The 22,087-nt window shown below is 37.5% G+C and overlaps 1 protein-coding gene across 3 annotated transcripts in view; it reads right to left on the minus strand.

Annotated features, from left to right (window-relative positions):
- Window positions 1-22,087, minus strand: part of MID1 (midline 1) — a 331,494-nt gene that overhangs the window by 69,458 nt on the left and 239,949 nt on the right. For all 3 annotated transcript variants that reach the window (XM_012784842.3, XM_012784838.3, XM_012784841.3), the window contains exon 3: window positions 1,828-1,923. In XM_012784842.3, coding sequence (XP_012640296.1) covers window positions 1,828-1,923 — 96 coding nt within the window. The remainder of the gene's footprint in view (window positions 1-1,827; window positions 1,924-22,087) is intronic.

Consider the following 22,087-nt stretch of genomic DNA (forward strand, 5'->3'; position numbering starts at 1 on the left):
TCAGCAACTGTTTCACACATATTTTATGTGCCAGTAAGAATGAAAAAATCCTTCCCATTAAATTGTCTCATCATTACTTTTAAGTTGCAGTCCAATTTCAGAGATACTAGTCTTGAAAAAAATGTGAATCTTAGAATCAAATAGATGCAATGTTGTACTAGCTCAGCACCCGACTACTCTACTGTTCTTTAATTGTGTTACTATGTGTGTGGACATTGTTCTCTAACACTTTGTGATCTAATTATTTTGTAACTACATTGTGCATCTACTGCCACATTTGTAAGCACATTGGAGGCTATAAAGTTATCATTACTGTTTATATGATAAAAGGGATTTGAATAAATTGCTGTTACAAAAATGCAGTTACTGTCAAAAATTTTAAATACATAGTTTAGATAATTTGCTTCTCTAACTTTACATATTTGGGAAAGCTGAACTTGCAAGCATTCATATAATGTTCAAATTGGCCGTTTGGAGAGTCATCATGAACATCAGTCCAAAATAAATTCCCTGAACTTCTACTGTGTGAAAACTACTATACTAGAGTCTCTGCAAAACAAGGATGAATTAGATTTGATCCGCATCCTCAAAGACATCACATTCTGGTTGGAAAAATGGAACTGGTAAATAAAAGAGTGATAAAAGCCACAAAAAAATTATTGATCAAGTGTTATGTGATTCACAGAAAGAAGAGATGACTCCAGTCTAGGGAACCAGAGAAACATTCACAATTGAAGTGTTCCATGACTTGGGACTTGGAGGATAGACAGGAAGGATTCCAAGAAATAGACATTGGGTGGGGGTATGCACCTACCAGGCAGGGGGAACTACTTGATTAAAGACCAGAAGGCTTAAAAGCACTGTGAATGGCAATTGTTTAGTTTTAGTGCATGGAATGGGATAGTGGGAAAGACAGGTTGGAAGAAGACAGAAGAGGACATGAAAAATCACACGAAGGCATGGGTATCTATTTTTTTCCTTATGCAATGTAGAGTCATTGCAGGTTCTGCTATTGCTGCAATTGTGGTTGCTTTCATGGAAATACATCTGACAACTGCGGTGCATTTAATATATACCTGTATTGGGTTGAATTGTGTCTCCCAAAATGATATGTTCAAGTCCTAACCCCCAGTATCTGTGAATGGGACCTTATTTGGAAATAGAGTCTTTGTAGATGTGATCAAATTAAAGTGAGCCAAGGCAGGGCGAGTTCTTTATAAAAAGAAAGAAATTTGGACACAAACACAGAGATATAGCAGGACAATGCCATGCGATGACAGAGGCAGAGATTGGAGTGCTGCAGCTGCAAGCCAAGGAACTCCAAGGATTGCCTGCAACCACCAGAAGGTGGGAAGAGGCAAAGAAGAATCCTCCCCTCAAGCTGTCAGAGGGGATTTCAGACTTGCCAAAACCTTGATTTCAGACTCCTGGCCTCCAGAACTGAGAGACAATAAATATCTCTTATTTTGTGCTGTCCAAGTTTGTGCTAATTTGTTATGGCAGCCCTAGTGAACTAACACAACACCTTTTAAATAGTGCTTTTCTTGGCTGTTCTTTGTAAGGGTGATTAAAATCTACAACATTAGGATCACTATATAATGCTGGATCAGGGAGAGCTACAACAGGAGGGGGAGGCAGCCTGGATGGTAGAGATTCTCTGAGGTTCTAGTTCCTTCCAATTTCATCCATCTTTTATATTTGGCTTCTGCAAACGATTTAATTTTAAGAAAGATTCTCGCTTTAAAATTATAAAGCATGAGGATATAAAAACCCTGATTTAGTAGTTTTTATATGGAACATACCACGCTGAGATATAGAGATACTCACCTCAACATGTTGGCAGGTTTGGATGAGTTTAGCCAAAAGGGTCTCCAGTTCCGTGTTCCTCTTAATAAGGTTGGTGAGGTTACTCTCTAAGTTTTGCTGTTCAAAAAAGAGAGGAAAAGTATTATTACGCATACTTTTATACTTTAGCATACACAAAATTACTCATACTCAGGAAAAACTGATATTTTTCAGAAACCTCAATGAAATCAATGCAATTTCAAGTATTTATAGATTTAAACTGGATTTTCAAAAGCTGCATTTAAAAGAACCTTTCAGAAAACATTCAAACTTCATTCTTTTTGTCCTGTTTCTCACACTAACTCAGGGATATTTAACTGAATAATTAGTTATAGGTCACGAACTAGGGAGAAAGGAGGTAAATGGATTTCTATCCCTTTACTTGAATCAGAACCGACAATAATATAAAGAATATATTCCCACATCAAATCAACTACTATTGCATTTTTAGGATTTATCCTTTGATGGGCAAGCTGAAGTTAATCCCTTGGAGAAAGGTTTGAATTGTTCAGCTATTGCTGACAACAAATGACCATTTATAGGCATTTATAAATCCTCATCACACACACATTTACTCAATCATAGTACAGTCTGCTTTCCATAGTCGTGAGTTCTTTGTTTGTCAATTCAACCCACCATGGATCAAAAATATTTGGGGAAAAGATGGATGCTTGCATCTATACTGAATGTATAGACTTTTTTTCTTGTCACTATTCCCTAAACAATACAGTATAACAACTATTGTACCAGGCATTCTAAGTAATCTAGAGCTGATTTAAAGTATACAAGAGGATGTGTGCAGGTTATATGCAAATACTGCACCATTTTATATCACAGACTAGAGCATCCTTGGGTTTTGGTATCTGAGGGAGGTCCTGGAACCAATCCCCCACAGATACCACAGGACAATTGTACATTTTATTGTTCATACTTCTATTCTTTGTTTATCAATGGCAGATCAAATTTCCTTGAACACTATGTTTATTCCCTATTCCTTTACAGTATCAAATTTCAAATTCCCTGGAATGACTGACTATTTAATCCTATTTTCAACCACAATAACCCTTTCTTCTGGGTAAGATTTGCTAAGATTTCTCCATTCCTTCTCATTCCATATGCTCTTCATTTATATCATTCATTCATTTATTTATGCATTCACACAAGTACTTTTAAAGTTTCTACTATATGTCAGATGCTGGGAGAGATACTGAAAAAGCAAAAATAAAAGTATCTACTTCCTATTCAACTGTGCAACTGGGAGAGAGATGCTGTGAGCGAGAGAAGGGGAAGAGTTGATGGCTGTTAGCAGAGAGTTTCCAAGAGGACCATGTTTTTCAGCTGAGGCTGGAAGGATGGGCAAGAATTTTTTTTGGTGAACAAAGGTGGGAATTTCTTGGGAAGATGGAATGGAGGTGGAGGTGAGCATGTGGAAGAGTCCTCCAGGGGCAGGGAATAGAACAATGTCATATACCAAGATCAGGGAAGTGTGAGAGGGCAAAGGATTAGGCAAACTATGAGTTTTAACATATAGATAGTTCCAAAAATACAGCAAAGATATGGAACAACAGGAAATTTCATGGAAAAGAGAACAGACCTCAGATTTGTAATGCCACCTGAGAAAGAAGATTTCAAGAGTATGAGGGATTTTGAAAATTAACAATTTCATAAAGGTGATAATATTTCATTATGCTGTGAAATTTATGAAAATTTCAGCTCATTCTACATTTCTAGACATTTTTAGTTACAAAGGAACATTAAGGAAAAGGTATCACTTAACTCCAGGAAAAGAATCACTTTTATCTAATGCTTCAAATGCATATGTCAGAAGCAGAAATCTCTGGTTATTTTTAAAACAAGTTATGTTTATTAATCTGGTGTTTATCCTGTTGCCTTTTTTCATTTCAATGACTGCATTTTCATTTCCAATAGGTTTTTTTTTATCACATCCCCCTTTTCTTATTGAATTTTTTTCTCTTCCTATTCCTAAGATGTAATTCTGTCCTTCAGAATTTCAAGAGAATGAAACATATTTACTTATTCTTAAGCCCTTTTGAGAAAAAGCAATTCCATATTTCCTTGTGTTTGCTTAAGTTTCTCAAGGATTTGATTTTATCCCGTGTCTTGTAATTTTTGTCTGTCAGTTCATCTAATGCAAACTTTGCTCCTTGTGCTGTGATTTGGGGAATGAAATAGACCAGCCAGGCGAGGTGCACACTCTGAGGTTAGGGCTTGAGGTTCTTTCTCCAAAGAAGGCTCTCCCACAAGGCACTCATGTGTAATAGAGGCACAGAGCCTGGTTTGGGCCTGTTTCCTTCCATGAGAGTTCTGGCTTCAATCCCAGAGAAGGTGTGAGGTAACCTTTGAGCCCCGTGTGTGCAGGGGGGATCTTGATCTCCAGGTGTGCGGGCTCCTGGCGCATGCGGTGTACAATCCCCATGTGTCCCCTGAAGTCCCCACTGCCTCATCTCATCTTGACTTCTTGGGAGCAGCCCAGCTTCAGTCTCCCCTCACCACTCTGCACTTTCTTTCATTTCTGGTCCTTGGACACTTTCCACTTATGTTTAAGCTTGGTTATGTATTCTTTAAAAAAACATTTTAGAATATTTTATCTATAATTTTCATGTGTTCAGAATTCAGAGGGAGATTTTGTACATATTTCATCTGGGCTGGAAGGAAAACCAACAAGAAATCTTCAATTTTGTCTTTGAAACACTCAAAACATCTCAAATATGACAATTTTATCTTTATTTATTTATTTAAAACAGGGTCTTGCTCTATCACGCTGGCTACAGTGCAGTGGCATGATCACGGCTCACTGTAGCCTCAAATTCCTGGGCTCAAGCAATCCTCCTGCCTCAGCCTCCTGAGTGAGTAGCTGGGACTACAGGCGCACACCACCATGCATGGCTAATTAAAAAAACATTTTTTGTAGAGATGGGGATCTCGCTATGTTACAGCCCAGGCTGGTCTCAGACTCCTGGCCTCAAGCAACCCTCCCGCCTCAGCCCCTCAAAGTGCTGGGATTACAGGTATAAGCCACTGTGCCTAGCCATCAAATATGACAATTTTAAAGGAGAAAAATAACTGTTCCTCACTTAAAGGATGGGATACAACAGGAGGCTGGAGAGTCAAAGAATGAGCCAGATAGCGATTTAAGTGCAACTTAATGATCTCATGCTTGCATCAAAGAAAAAGTTGCTTTCAAAGCTCTTAACAACAACAACAATAGTAACAAAAGCCAAAAGTTTTTCTATTGTTTGACTCAATGAACTCCAACTGCTAATCACTTTATTGTTGAACATTAGAGGATTATTTTGAGGCATTCCATTATTCAATGTCCTTGATTTAGATTTGACTATTATAGGGTATATTTGTTAACTTCTTTTGGTGTGTTAATATAGGGAATCCTTTTACTTTTTTTTGGCTGACCCTTCACAGCAGGAAATTTCTAGGGAAATACATCATTTAACTGTTTACAGTTCAATTGTCATAAGTATGATTTTCCTAAAGCTAGTCAGCAAAAGAGGGCCAAATAAATTCAATCCAACACATTTAGATTTTACAAACATCTGCTTGCTTCCTCCTCCCTTTATTAAGTATACATCATGTATAAAACCTGTTTCTAATCAACTAATACATAGACTAAAGCCTGTGGTTTAAACACATTGACCTATCTAGATCCTTTGGGGTTATTCAAATTTAAATAGTACAAGTGTTACTGAAGTCCGCAAAGAATTTCCAAGTCAGTTAGAAGTATAGCAAAGGGAAATTAAGCTGGGGGAGACTTGTTTCCAAGTGGTACCAAAGGGGCTGACAACACTTTTGAAGAGAACCTGAGTAATGGGAAGGTAACAAAATCCAGTCCTCAATAAGCCATGCGTCCATAAGCTTCCGCTACAGGGACTTCTCTGAAGATTTTCTGGAATTTCACTCTATCACTAACATCCTGTGTGGTGGTCAGCAGGTTCTATAACCTCTTGATTTTGATTGTGCTTTGTGCAAAAGAGAGGTAATATTTCTTAGTAGCATAGTCTTGGGACTAAGTAGATATAAGTATCTGCACTTCCCCATGGAGATCTAAAAAATTCTACAGAGTACAAAAAATTTCGTTTTAGTTTCCTATTCTCACCTTAAAAATTTCAATGTATTTACACCTCCTTATTCAAGTCAAGTTTTGTAGAAATCCAAGGAGGCAGGCATGAGTGACCACGTATGCAGAGCCAGGAGACAGGGCTACCGCAGATGGACTCTCTTGGACAATTGACTGGATGTGTCTTAGGCTCAGTTTCCCCATCCATAATGCATGGATGATGATAAATCTACCTCTCTATACTACTGTTAAGATCAAATGAGAAAACATACACACCATAGAACTACACAAATGTTTGTTGAAATTATGAGTTCTAGGATAAGACATTTAGTTTGGACTTGCTCTAGAGGGGCTCAACCCTGTGCCTCTGGCAGACACCATTCTCAAGCTCGCTGATGGCTTTTTCCTGCAAGCACCTATGCCTTTCTGCCCCAGGGCTTTACCCGGCCCCAGGCAGGGCAGGCTGGTGTGGCTGGGGAGCAGAAGGGGACGCTGGTGCCCCTAGGAGTGGCCCTCAACCAGCAACTACTGGCAATTGGTGGATGAACATCTCAGCTTTCTCACTTGCTCGGTGGGACCTACAAAATCTCCCACAGGGCCCCATTGGGAAGGGAGCATGTGAGCCCACAGCAACAACCTGCTCATTAACACGCCCTCTTTCCTTTTCCTTCCCTTCCCTGTTGGCTTCCCCTCTCTTCCAGGTGCTTCCTGGATCACCTCCCAATTCAAATTCTCAGTCAGAGTCTGCTTCCGAAAGAACTCACCTGAGATCATTTCCACAGGCATCCTAACCCATTCTTTTTGAGTATTCCTTCCCATGAGGAAAGCCAAATTATAAAAGATTTTATTGCTTTAGAAAGATATTTGCAAATACAAGAGATTGTTTTCTCTCTTCCCCCATCTCCCTTCTTTTAGACTTTTCCTAGAGGTCACACATCCTCCACATTTCAGGCTGTAGACCAGCACCGTCAATGGAAACATAATGTGAGCCACAAATGTAAGTCAAATTTTAAATTTTCTAGTAGTCACATTTTAAAAAGTAGATACAAAGATTCATTTTTATAATGTCATTTCAACATGTAATCAATATTTGAAAATTGATGAGATATTTTACATTCCTTTTCTTTCTTTTTACCAAATCTTTGGAATCTGATACGTGTTTTACATGTCTCAAGTCAAACCAGACACATTTCAAATACTCAGCAGCTACGTGTGGCTGGGGCTACCATATTGATGAGTGCAACACTAGAGTCTAGAAGAGGGGCCAGCATATTTTTGCAATAGAAAGCCATGTAATAAAGACTTCAGGCTATGTGCTCTCTGTTACAAGGACTCAGTTGTGCCGTCTTAGCATGAAAACAGCCATAGCCAATAAGTAAATGAGTGGGCAGGGCTGTGTTCAATAAAACTTTATTTATAAAAACAGGTGGTGAGTGAGACTTGGCCCATATCGGTTGCTTGCCAATCCTCGGTCTAGAAGGTAAAAACCAAAATGGTGACATTTTCTGGGGCAGTAGTGTACATTTGCTCCTGTGAAACACTAACATGTATCCCAAACCTTTTGTATAAGTCTGAAACAAACACCATTCCATGAGCTCCAAGAAGAATTCTTTCTATGCAAGCTACTAAGAGGACTTTTGCTTATGGTTGCAAAGCTTAGCTTGACAGAACTCACAAGAATCTGAAGAAAGTTAAACCACATTTGATGTATAGATATTTTGATTTAAGGAGCATAATGGTTAAAGCACACAGAGACTGGTGCCAGTCTTCCTGGGATCAAATCCTCTCTCTTAATCTCTGTGCCTCAGTTTCCTCAAGAGGCTGTCAAGGTAATGAGGGAGGAGATACTGCAAGCCCTTGGAAGAGCACCTGGCTCATGGTGTGTTCCATCAGCACTTGTTAAATAAAAGAAAGAACTTGTTTTTCAAGTTTGGAGGTTAGACTGATTTTAAAAAGCTTAATTTGTAATACTTACACCACCGCCAAATTAAAAGCATGCCCATACAGTTCATAAACTATTTAAACCATAACCAAATTGAAAGCATGCCCACACATTTCATAAATTATTTCTGCCACAGATTTTCAATTTAGTAGCATATAGCTACAAGAATATACTTCCCCCCAAGATTACATTTTCTGAAAACACGGAACCCAGTTTGGTCAATTTTCTTACAATGTTGTGATTTATGTCAGAATTCCCATCTAGCGCTGCAGGTCTCTGTTTTAGACTTAAGTATATGTATTTCTAAAAGTTGCATAAGGTCCTAAATCTCTATGAATGCTAATGCCACTATTTGATGTCATCTTGTCTATGAAGCCATCCTCATCTCCTAGTCTGAATGGGTAATTCCTTTTCCTTTAGTGCTCAGTATTACTCATACTTCCATTTTCTCTACTTCTCCCACTCCCATGTTGTGCTCCTGCCCTCCTGAGCAAGCTGTTTTATACATCCAAGCTTGTTCCTGGGCCTGGGCATGGGCACATGCTCCTCCCTCTGCCTGGAATGCATCTGCATGGCAGAAAATAATTCTACTACCAGAGAGAGCATAACAAAACCATAGAATGCATTGAGTACTTGCTGTATACCCGTCATTGCTTAGTCCCTGTCTACTATACACCCTTAAATAGTCACTGTGGGAACAATTAGCATGGAAAACTGAATATTCATTGGGCAACCCTTCTGAAATATAATGTAGTAAATCAACTATTAGTTACTTTAGTAACTACTATAGATTGTTAGAACACCTTCTACCTTTTAGGGCTTTTCTCATTGGTAGAGTTAAGTCTGATCCCAAGAAGAGGGCCTTGACAGTTTAGAAGTGTTCTCAAGAAATGTTATATAAGTCCATCCAGATCACAAGATATCTGGGATGGCAAATATAATGTTGAACAAATTTTTATAAACACGGGTTTATAGAAATAGGAAGATAGTCTAGCAATTATCATTGACACATCTGTTTCAAATTCTATCCAAACTCAAAGTCAAATTGCTCCCAGCCTGAATTCATTACCTCTTCCCCAGGTGATTTTTTCACAGCGCTCTTATTCTGTGAGGGGAAAGGATGTGCTAACAGTCATTGTTGAGAAGGATAAAGTTTCAGTAAGTGTGCTACTACTTGGTGGAATTCAATACTACCCTCCCAGCACTACCACCAAAGAAGAGGACTACAAATAATTCAAGATGATCCTTTTAAAGGTAACAATGCAAGTGGACATATTTAATTTCTTAATATTAAGCCAAAGATTGAGTACAGGTCAAATTTGTGAAAGACAAAAGTGTAAAACATGTTGCTTTAAGAATGAGGCTTCTCTACCTACTTTATGCAAAAAGAATGAGTAATTGCTCCTATTATTTTTAATGCATACATTTTGAATGCATTTTCATAGAGCCATAGTCAACCTCCTTCGTGTTATATAGTTTTTACGGAGGCTTGAGTTGATAATTTAACAATCCATAGTGGGACAGCTGATTTTACCCCAATTTCAATATAAGCCTTTACACACGGATGTAGACACCAGCAGAGAATAGTAAATCCAACTTAACAGATGAGCTTTGTACTTCCACATACAGTGATACCCAATCAAACAGCAAGGTAAGCAGACAAATGCCCCTAATTTTAGCCTTTGGAGACCTGTACCTAAGAGTCAGGTTGCAAGGAATTAATGACTTGTCATTGAGCACTACTATTAAAATGTATGTCTGAAACAGGAGATTTTAGTAATTCCTTTTGGGTTTGCCCAGGCCTTAAAGAATGCTTGCTCTTATTCCGAAGTCAATACTTCAGAATGTCTTTAAAGTATAATATTAGGTCTGGATACCTTTCAAGGCAAACACAGATCTGGCTTGTTTCATTCTATAACATTCAAAGTGACATTCAGCAACTGCGTTCAGAGCCCTGACACCCAACACCACCACTCCAGTGAGATCAGGATATGGACACGTCAAGTTTCTTCTAAGAAACTTTAATCACAATCCTTAATATGAAAACACACCCGTATTAACACATGCCACCTGCATAAAAGTATAAATTCTTTATATGTAACTAAACTCTTAAGATGTTTTAATTACGTTGCAGGAGTCTGAGGCTATCTTCGGGTTCGACTCACAACAGACTGCAAATACATGTAATTTATGTTGGTTTAATTTTTTAATGCTTTTTTTCATTGGTTATAATAGTTAGTATTTCCAAATGCCCTGGCAAGACAGGCCGCTCAGGGAACTTCAAAAACCTAATAAAACACAATCTACATACAAATTTAAGTCTAGTGTTCCATAGACGACAATTTAAGTCATTTTGATATGTGATACCATGTTTACCTTGTCAGATTTTATTTGAAATTTCTATATTAACACCACAGAATCTGCTCCACATATTTATAAATTCCATCATCAGGAGTTCGGTGTTTGTTTTTCTAATCTGGTAGTCAATAATATATAGAGAACAATTTTTAAAATACTGTTTATGATCTAGAAGAGCTTTCAAATTTTAATGGAGGTAAATAGATATCTTAGCATAGTTATATTATTTTAGTTGTAATTTTAGCAGAGCCAACAACAACTAGTCATTTCCAGGTATTAGAGATGTGAATGGCCTTTTTTTTGTTCACTCCTCCTCCCTCAGCCCCATTTCTGCCTATAATAAGAGAGGTGAGCAACTGACCAATAAATACATTTGTCAGTTTTGAAAATTGATATCAAATGAAGCTGTACTACTAGGAGCCTTTGGAATTCTCTAACTTAGAAACAATGATCTCAGTTGCAAAATTTATGGTTGGAGAGAAATGTTTCCAAGAATATGTCTATAACTTTTATCAGTGGAACATACAGGAAGCATCTTGTAAGCTTACAACATAGGTGTAAGAGCCAGGGACGGTCCAATTGGACAGCTCTCCTGATGCCCTCTCTGCTCATTTGCCTCTGTTCAACTTCTGAATCCTTCTCAACACTGTACTCTGGGCTGCCACAACATATTAAGAGAGGCAACTCACTTGTCAGTTAAGAATGACCTGATGAAGGGAATTTCAGAACTTATGGGAATATTGTGAAATAGACTAAAAGTAGTTAATTATTTTGCTCAAATGAAAACTTTTGGATTGGGAATATATTTAATATTCTAAACCACATGTTGGCAAACCATGGGCCCAAAGGCCAAGTCCTTCCCACTGCCTGTTCTTGTATGGCTTTCCAGCTAAGAATGTTTTTTTCACATTTTTAAATAATATTTTAGAAATCAAAAGAAGAGTAACATTCTGTGACACATGAAAAGAATATGAAATTCAGGCCAGGTGAGGTGGCTAACACCCGAAATTCTAGCACTTTGGGAGGCCAAGGCGGGAGGATTGCTTGAGGCTAGGAGTTTAAGACCAGCCTCAGCAACATAGTGAGACCCCCATCTCTACAAAAAATTAAAAAGTTAGCCGGGCATGGTGTCAGGCTCCTGTAGTCCCAGCTACTCAGGAGGCTGAGGCAGGAGTATGGCTTGAGCCCAGGACTTTGAGGTTGCGGTGAGCTATAATAACACCGCTGCACTCTAGCCTCGGCAGACCCTGTTCCAAAAAAAAAAAAAAAAAAAAAAAAAGAGAAAGAGGGAGAGAGAGAAAGAAAAGTATATGAAATTCAAATTTCTGTGTTCATGAAGTTTTACTGGAACACAGATACTCCCATTCTTTTACGTATCGTCTAATGTCTATTGCTGCTACAATAGCAGAGTTATACGCTACAATGGCAGAGTTGAGTACTTGCCCAATGAATACTAAAATATTTGCTACCTGGCCATTTATAGAAAATTGCTCTCTTTATTAATAAAAACAACCTTCTTTCTTTTTAATAATCTAAGTACTTTTTATTAATTTATACATAGCATTTTTCCTCTTGGTCCAAACCATTTTAAAATTTCAATATAATTCAATTGACTTAACATTTTCAACCCCTATTATGGGAGTATAGGAGTATGCCTCAAATTCCAATCCTTCTGGTACCCAAAATTCTAAATTCTTTTTGTCAGCCACCAAAATCATTTTTAACTCATAACAGAAAAATGTAGCTTTAAAATCTGGGTAAAATGCAATGGCTGAATAAATTCCTGTTTTACTTGTGTCTTTTGTTCAGAGAGGCAGAAGCTTCAGACTGAGAAAGAGACAGAAATGAGAATCTTAAATCGGATCAAGATTGCTTTAGCAAGAACATGGTCAAGAGTAAGGAAAGCACAGCACGAGGATTAGGCAGCTCTTTCCATTGTGCAAATAAGTATATAAAGCGCTGGGTTGTAAGTGCACACTGGACGTGGAATTACTCATTGATTGCTGTCTCCATCAATCCTATTTTCCTCGGTCTCTTTTTTCTGAATCATAAAATACATCTTAAAGGGGGGAGGGTTAGCGTGCTGGATAATTAATGTCTATAAAATCCCCTGATATTGATGGATGTCATACACATTGTTTATATATATATCCCTTCAAGCTTTACTTCCTCCCTCACTCAGGGATTGAATAATTTTGATCTTATCCCGGTTTCTCCGTCTTAAGTAGATGATGACATTGCCAGATATTCATTAATGAACATGTTCTTGTCTTCCTACATCAGTAGGGTTTTTACTGATACCATCAAACATTTTTGCCAGCCGTGAATGTCAAAGTAGTCTCATATTGAATGCTTAGCCTTTGATGGACAAAAACACATTTTTGTTTTCCATATACTGTTGGAAGATCAAATCTTTTTCTAAGCCAGCACCTCAGACACATTCTGCGGGCGCTTCATTTCAGTTGAATTGAATAGATTTCAAGCTAAAATAGTTGAAAGTGTTTGATCTAATAATTTTGTGTAGGTAAGTACGATTTGCTTTGTTTCCACAGGATTTTTATCTTCCCAAATTTTTAGGTTTTAGAGGAAAATGCCTTTTCTATACCAGCTGCTGAAAATGATTATTAGAATTCAATACATGGTCAGCTTTGTTCTTGAATTTGTGGCATTCCCAGGAAAGGTTCATATTGTTCACAATATTTATATCCCCACATGGGTGGTGCAAAAAAATGCTTAAAGCCAAGGGAGGTTACACTCTTTGGCTCAAAAATAGATTAAAATTCCATTCCATCCAAAGTGGGTCTGGTCTGTTAAGAATTTACAAAATCAATGTTATGTAAGAGAATGCCCCACTTGGGACATCCTACAGAATCAAAGAAGAATATGAAAGCATGTGATTGTTTTTCAGCTCTGAGTAACCTTCAAAGACAAACTATCCTGGGTTTTAGGAGGTTTGAATCTCTTAAGTCCTTAAATTCATGGCATCCTTTGTCCCTGACTTCACCATCTTTACTCAGCCATTTCCACAGCCTTTATAGTAGGACTGCCACTGCCTTTGTCCACTCAAGATGATTTTAATGGAGTTGAAATTAAAGAAACATGGAAGTCATGAAAGGATGCAAGATGATGAGCATCCACTAGGTGAGTGGGTCCCGCATGGCCTGCACATTGCAATCACCTGGGGACCTATAAAAATACTATGCTCAGTTTACACCCCCTTCCCAACCAGAGAGTCTAAAGAACTAGTTTGGGGTGAAGTTCAAGGAGCAGAGTTATAAAAAGCTTTCCAGGAGTTTCTAATGTGCAGCCAAGGTTGAGAATCATTGCTCAAAATGGAGAAACAGGTTCTATGATACAGTGAACAGAAATTAATGATTTATTCACTTTACTAGTCTTACACGTTAGGATTTTATTCAGAATAAAAGTAATATATTTGAAATACAGCTTACATGTATATAACAAGTACAAAAATAAAATTATATAGAAATGTATATAGAAGTATGAATTTTTGTGAATTTCTCATAGGAAATCTAGAAACTTTGCTAGAACAGTGCTTAGCGGGACATACTGTTGCTGTTAAGAAATTTAGAGGACTCTCTTTTTACTTGGAAATATAAGGGAATGCTTTGTTGAATCATTCAAGTATTCATAATAGCTAAAAAGAACTCCTGGATGATCACTTCAAAGTATACTATAAAAAAGAATTTGGATCATACAAATTTGGTCTGTTAATTTTAAGAGTAATTATTTCATTTTAACAGTAATTATTTCACCAGAAACATAAAAGAAGTATGCTACAGATGTTTATAATTCAATAATATTTTTATATGTTAAATCAAAGATTTAGGAAAAGAATTTTAAACTCTGGTGACAAAAGAATAGACTCATTTCTCTACCCAAAGACTTTCAAAGGTCAACTCGGGCAACACAACTGCCCTGAAGCCTAGAAACCCTTGTGTAATCTAAAAGGTAAAATGTAAATGTTTCCAATGATGATATCACTTTCCAAAGTGATAACATAGTATTCTTTTTCTTTGATTGATGGCCACCTTCCTGAAAAAAAATTTTTTTTGAGAATTAATTATTTAACTGGCAGTGTTTTACAAAAAAATTATTAAGGCATTTCCCCAATAGCATTTGTTTGTTTACAGATGACTAAAGATCACTTAAGGGTCATTGTATTTTGGAAATGAACTAGCTCTCATTTCCCTAGACTATATTTTAGTTTACATACACAATGTTTTGCTAAAGAGGAAGCCAAAGGATAAATGTCATTTAAAAAAATTTTTTTTAAAAAACCAAGCCATTTGCTTTTAACCCAGTGGGAGAAAACCATCCAATAGTCAGAGAACCAGGAGGACACTTGCCAGTTATAACAATTACAAATTGCAATGCCTCTTCGTTTCTAGAGTCTAGAAGGTAGATCAAGAGCTCTCAAAATGTAGCTTGGATCAATAGCTGCAGTGTCCCTGGGAAGCTGGTTGGGAACATAATTTGTTGGGCACCCCTCCCCACCTACTGATCCAAACTCTGGAGCTGGAGCCCAGCAAGCTCTGCTTCAATAGGCCCCCCATAGGATCCTGACTCATCCTAAAGTTGGAGAACCACTTGCCTGCACTGTTATAAAATCTTTCTGTGAGTGGGAGTTTAAGATTTTTTCTCAGCTTTAAGAAATCTCAGTGTTAAAGGAAAGTGAAAGGAAGAAAAGAAAGTCAAAGAGAAAGAGGGAAGCTAAGTGGGGGGCAGGTAAGCAATCCCTCTGCTGCCCTTCCCACCTTCCTTTTCTCGTGGACACTTTGTGATTCTATCACTTAGTTTTTGTCATCAGGCCCCATTCTCTGGCCTTTCCCTAGTTCCTTCATTCTCCACAGGGGAAGAGGAAACAGAATGGAGGAGGGAGCCAGCAGAGGCTGGAGAATTTGGGGGACAGGGGAGCATATGAGCCAACGTCATGGCAGATGGAAGGTTCAGGCATGGATGTGCACCTTGATCACCCACGCCAGTAGGGAGTACCCCATCCCTGCTGGCAATTCTGAATTGCTTTTTCTAATAAAAAAGAAGATAGAATTCAGATGTTCACAATGTGCCCCCTCCGAAAAAAAACAGTATTGGTGAAGTTGCTCCCAGTGGATTCTCAATTACTTATAAATGTTTTTCTTTTTAAAATAATGTAAGTGGTGCTGCGAGGGGGGAGAGGGCAGCCAGCCAGCAGAGGACCCAAACTCATATGTTTATGATAAAAAAAAATAATGCCCCCCTCCTCCACTGGCTGGAATCAGTGCACCTCTTTAACATTTGGCTTGACACAAAATGTATAAAGATGAAAGCAAACATGTTAAACTTTGCTCTCAGGACTTTTTAGTGTGACTTTTATCATTTGATTTTCAAATGGCTGTAACCTTGGCCCATCACTGATTGGGCACTCCATAGAGGCAGAGTGTCATATGACATCATAGACAGCTGGATAATTAAATGGCGACAGTAAATCATGTATATAGAGGACGTTTGGCCTTCCATAACCGTTATCTTTCTCCAATGTGTTATTTTTATTTGAATAAAGTGTTACTTATATCGGTCATGAACAAATTTTCAACTTGAATGCATTTAATATAATTAAAGGCAGACTTGCACACTACACAATTTTGACTGCAAGCGAGTTTTCCACCAGAACGTGTTCTTTCGATCTCTGAACAATTATGATAAAACATTGGCTTCACATACTCATATTCCTTTAGTGATGGCATCTTCTTTAACAGCTTTAATTCCCTCCTCTGAATTGATAATATTCAGATTTTGATCTCAAATATCAACTCTGACCTAAGCTTTGGTCTCTCATTCCTGGCTGTATACCAACTTTTAACTTCAACGCTCCCCTGTTATTTTAAACTCAACTTTCTTAACCGTACCATTTGTCCCTTTGAAATTTCTTCCCAGTCCCTAATCTTTACAAAGGAGATTGCCATTTTCCAGATTAAAACCCCAACAAAACCCCTTAGATTTTAACCTCTTCTTTGTGCCCTGTATCTAATCACTCTCTAAAGATTTTTTGTTATTTTTAAAAATATCCCTTGACTTCAGCCTTCTCTTTTGTTCCCAAAGTTGCCACTCTAATCATCTTCTTCCATGAACCCTGGTTTTCAATCCTCTAATTTTTGCCCAATCAGGCGCACACATGGCCACCAAAGTAATATTCCTAGCAAGCTTGTATTCCTATATCACTCCAGTCTGAAAACTCCAAAATTTGTCTCTTTTTAAAAGATCAAGTTCAAACTCTTGAGTTGGTATGCAAAGTCCTTAAAACTATAGTAGTTTTAGAATTTCCCCAATAGAAGCCAGCTATAATTATCACCATCCTGCAAAATGAACATTCAACTTCAGAAGGTGGCCTTATTAGCTAATAACTGCCCTGTTTGTTGCTCCTTCTGAGCCCTCAGTTGTTTCTTTCCACCAACCTATAATTTTTTTTGTTCCCCTACATCATTTTAGCATCTAACAGAGGGCTAGCTGTGCTAATAGAGGCATCAATAAATGTTTGCTGGATAGAAGAGTACATGAATAACATTAACACGTCTAAAGATTTCTTGACTATAACAGAAGTCACATAAAGCCAAATCTTAATTCCATTTCAAAATTGGATAGAATCAAATCATAGGGTTCTGAAGATATCAATACATACTTGAGACATCAAGCCACAGTTCACTGTATTATAAAAACATTTTGATTAAATTTGTTTCAGAAATTGCTCTCCAGCCAAAGAGCTATCTACTATATAATGGACAATGCAATAAATCTTAGACTATATGTGCTGACAGGTATAAGATGATTTATTGAATTGTAGAATAAGGAATTGTGAAACATTACTAAGAAATACACACTCTCTTCCAATGCAACATTATTTTACTTAACAAAAGCAATTTAGGAGGAAATGGTATGATTAAAATAATAGCAAATGCTTCCCAAACATCTCTAATTCTACATATTAAAAATAATCCAGGAATGAAATCATTAGATCATGCTGCTGGCTCTAGATCAGATAGATGACTTTATAATGATCTATCTCCCTATAACAAAGCTCATCTCTGTTAATAATTGGAGAATTTACACTACCTGTGACCTCCAATATTGCTTTAACCACATGTTAGCACTGGGATTTTTCATCTTTTATCTGATTTTTCCCTACAATGTTACTCTATTGTACATAATGATGACTAAAGAGGCCGGGTGCGGTGGCTCATGCCTGTAATCCTAGCACTCTGGGAGGCCGAGGCGGGCAGATTGCTCAAGGTCAGGAGTTCGAAACCAGCCTGAGCAAGAGCAAGACCTCGTCTCTACTATAAATAGAAAGAAATTAATTGGCCAACTAATATATATAGAAAAAATTAGCCGGGCATGGTCGCACATGCTTGTAGTCCCAGCTACTTGGGAGGCTGAGGCAGCAGGATTGCTTGAGTCCAGGAGTTTGAGGTTGCTGTGAGCTAGGTTGACGTCACGGCACTCACTCTAGCCTGGACAACAAAGCGAGACTCTGTCTCAAAAAAAAAAAAAAGAAAAGAAATTGAGCCTCCACCATAAATTGAGATTCTTAAAGCTGTTTCTGAACTCAAAACAACAATAACAAAATGAAACAAACAGGAAAGACACTGAGCCACATATTTAACTATCTCTTCATGATTAAACTTGATTATAATGGTATCCTAAGTTTTACCACTTAACTAATTTCCTGAAAATTAACACTATTTGCCAGTATGGTTTCCCCAATACCTAAACAATCAAAAATTACAAAATAAAAAAGTATCATGTTTGTTTAACAAAAAATGGCATCTTTAGTGCTCAGGATACAGCCACCCTTTTGGGGTTGGGGAAAGGCCGAAAGATAGTGGGTGGGTGGGTTCTTGGCTCCTAGTGGAATCCTGGTTTGTTTACATGAATCTTAATTACCAGCTAGTTCCTGAAACTTTACATAGCAAATCAGGGCCAGCAGTTATTCGACCTAGCAACACTAGGAAGTTGCTCTCTTACTCTCCTGATGTATAGATAACAGCGCGATCGGGTTTCTGTTCATCATCATTGTACAAGTGCTTTGTGATGTGGGAATGGAAGCTCAGATAGAGGCAGAACCCTGGATCCTGCTTTACAGAGTAGACCCTGGGGCCTTTGCAATGTTTCAAGATCTGGTAAATCCCCAAATTCTTCATAGCACCAAATACTTATGAGACCAGTTCTACCTGGGACCTTCATCTATTTCCTGGGCTGTTAATATTCCACACAAATAATTCTAGCTGTTGTCTGCAGAATGTTCTGAGGTTCATAGGAAGATGTTCACAACTAAACTAGCTTAGTTATAGAGTCTGAGGCAGGCATCCTTAAAATATGGCCCGCGGGCCACATGTGGGTGTTTTTGCCCGTTTATTTTTTTTACTTCAAAATAAGATATGTGCAGTGTGCATAGGAATTTGTTCATAGTTTTTTTTAAACTATAGTCCGGCCCTCCAACGGTCTGAGGGACAGTGAACTGGCCCCCTGTTTAAAAAGTTTGAGGACCCCTGGATTCTGAGGCATTGCTTTAAAGTGGGAGAGTCAGTCTGTCTTTGATCATATGTGACCCAATATATCATTAGATCACAAAGTTATAGTTCACAAAGGCCTATTATTTCAATTTAGATGATTCTAAGTTGGATGTGTACCATGGGTAATGAGGATTTCACCGAAATAGTCAATTTGGTAAACATTAAATTGACTAGGGCCAATGTTCTCTAGTAACACATACTGAGGCTCTCCCTGCCCTTTCTAATAGTGAGACAACTCAAGGCAGAAAACAATTCATGAATTCCCTTAGAAGTAAAGCATCATTAGGACAGAACCCATGTCTTTTTCCCCATTGGATTCAAAGTACCTAATACCATGCTTGCTGCATAATAGAGTCTCAACAAACATTTGCTAAAGAAATGGGTGAGTGGGTAGGTAGATGAGGGCTCCTACAGAGTTTGGGAAAATAATCTGGCACTTTAGTTCCAAATCCTGAATATGAATTTAGAAAGTGCAGCGTTCTCAGATTACAAAGCAATACCAGTGTTGTCGGAAAGTTGGACATTTTTCCAGTTCTCTTAAATGGGCACTTCTGATGATCTTGAGAACTTTCTGGAAGGGTCCAATAACTTGGCATTCTGATATTCTATGGAAGGTACCAAATGCAATATGCCTATCTGTCTCTCCTGCCAAAAACCCCAATTGTCTCCTGCATATGAGCTGAAAAGAAAAGCCTCACTCCCAAGGCTCCATCTTCTACTCTTTGCCTGGAACAATACTGTTGCACGTTGGCAGATGAAATTAGCAGACACTTGTTTTTGGACTACACACAAACAGAAAACACTGAGTTCAGCTGCTGGTAATAGGTTCTCCTCTCCCACCCAATAATTCACAGCTGGTGATTACAACTTTTCAATATCTGAAATCACTAACTTTAAAACTTGTATCTGAAGGGAATACTCTTTGATGTAGTCAGAGGCAGGCGATGTGCATACCAACTCTTTTCATAACCAATTACATATATCAAGACTGAAAAACACAAAGTTTAAGTTGTTGACTGACAAGCATTTTCTTTCCTCTAGCACTAAAGTACAAAGGGTTTTAGAATGAGGACTCTAAAGTAGTTTTATGTTCTTTGCATTTTGTAGTATAGCAAAGTATTTCCTAAACACATAAGCCTGGAATTGTAGTTGAGTATCCACTTCAAACAGCTCTCTAGAAATGTAAAAGAAAATTGCAAAAATGAGTTCAAATCATTAAATACAAAAATCCCAAGAGTGAATTTTCTGAGCATATATTGCATTAAGGGTCTGATAGAGGGTGGGTGGGAGGGTAGGGAATTTAAGGGAGAAGTACTTTGGAGATCTCTGTTGCTAGGTATTTCCACTATATTTTTCCAGGACTCTGGTTAGTTTACTTCTAGGCAGCCATTTTATCATGCTTATGAGTCAAATCAATCAGGAGAGTTTTATCTCCACTAATGGAACCTAATGTGGACATCACAGAATGGAATTGGGCAATATCAGTGGCCATTTAAAATGGTTAACAAACTTTGATCATATCAATGAAATCCTTCATAGAATTTTAACCTAAATTAAACATTAACATTGGTACAGCTGGAAGGTATGTTAAGAAAACAAAACAAAACAACCTCAACTCTATACATCACAACTATTAATGTGTTTTGCAGATTTTTTTAAGGCTGGAATGAATCCAAATTGACCATGTGTGAGCTGTCTTTGGCAATCATATGGTTTTCCAAAACAATTATAAAAATAAAAGAAACATTTGCTCATTGCTACTAGTATATACAATGTCTCTATAGGGTAGTTTGTGCTGTTTGGATAAATGCTTGAGACCTTTAAAAAAATGTTATAGTTCTTTACTTACCAAGTTCTGCCAGTTGTGAGAAATTTGAGAGTCATGATGAGAGTTGGAGTGGGAACTTAAGACCTAATGAATGTGGTAATTAACATCAGAAATAGTGTCTAAACAAAAAAGTGAAGAATAAAAGGGGTGAACTTGAAACTTTGCTGCTCAAAATACTTTCTTTCCTTCAATTATTATACAAGTTTATAATGAAAAGTAAAATTTAAAAAGTGACCATACATTAAATAGACTAGCCAGGTTTACTGGATAGTAACTTCCTAATGACAAAGTTATCTTTGTGCTGGGTTTTAGTGTCTTCCCATCTGAATATTGAGTAGGATCAACAAATGTTTGTCAAATTGCATTGGAGGATATATTGACATTAAAGTGGCAGGAATAACTGAAGTATTCCATTCCATTCTACTCCAAACTCAAACCATTTCAAAGATATTTCAAGCAGGTTACATTAGAAAGAATCATCATAATTATATTTGACTTTTATTTTGGATTAAAAAAAGATTTCTAATGCAATTCTAGTTCATTAAGTAGAAGTCTTAATTCAACTACCATGTACCAAATGCATAATAATTCTTTCCCACATGACACATTCCTTGATATATAAGTGTTCACAATGATAACCACACGACAGTCTTCATACTTCTAATCCAACTTGAAGTGTGTTAGGTATTTGTCAGTTTTGAAAGATCAAATACTGACCATAAGATAAATCTCAACATCTCTGACAATATTCAATTTTGGAAAAACAATTTTCAAAGCCAAACATATTCAGCATTGGCAATATGCTCAGGTTCGCCTATCTTCTATGGTCTATCATTCGCCATAAGTTACCCCTGGGTTTATCTGAGTTCAAATGGTCATTCTCTTTTTCCAACTAGAAAGGTAGGCTACGATGAGGTAACAACTCATTTATTTAGAACTGAAGGAAGTGATTCCTCTTTCCACAATCTTCCTCATGTGGTAGTAGAAGTAATAGTAGGAGTCGTAACAGTAAAAATAATATTAAAAATAGCAGGTTAGTAGTAGTAGCAGCTATAAAAGCAGACATAGTACTAGTAATAATAGCAACTACCATTTATTGAACATGTACTACGTGCCAGGTATTTTGCATATTTTATCTCTAGTCCTCTTAATAATGCCATAAGGAATATATTATTATCCTGATTTTTATTGATGGGGAAATGCACTCAGATAGGTTCATTTCCCCAAGATTACACAGCTAGTGAATATAACACTGGGCCTCCCAGCCAGTTCCATTCAATTCCAAAGCCTGTTCTCCATACACTATTGGACTTCTGGAGTAGATTTATGTCTTGCTTCTTATGGCATAGTTCTCTAAAAAATCAATTCACTTCAGTTTTTTTTTTTTTTTGCTCCCTTGTAATATCCCTGGAGAATGCCTGTTATGAATGTTGTACTGGTTTTACAGATTGAGATGA

Source organism: Microcebus murinus, chromosome X (assembly GCF_040939455.1).
Source record: "Microcebus murinus isolate Inina chromosome X, M.murinus_Inina_mat1.0, whole genome shotgun sequence".
NCBI lineage: Eukaryota > Metazoa > Chordata > Mammalia > Primates > Cheirogaleidae > Microcebus > Microcebus murinus.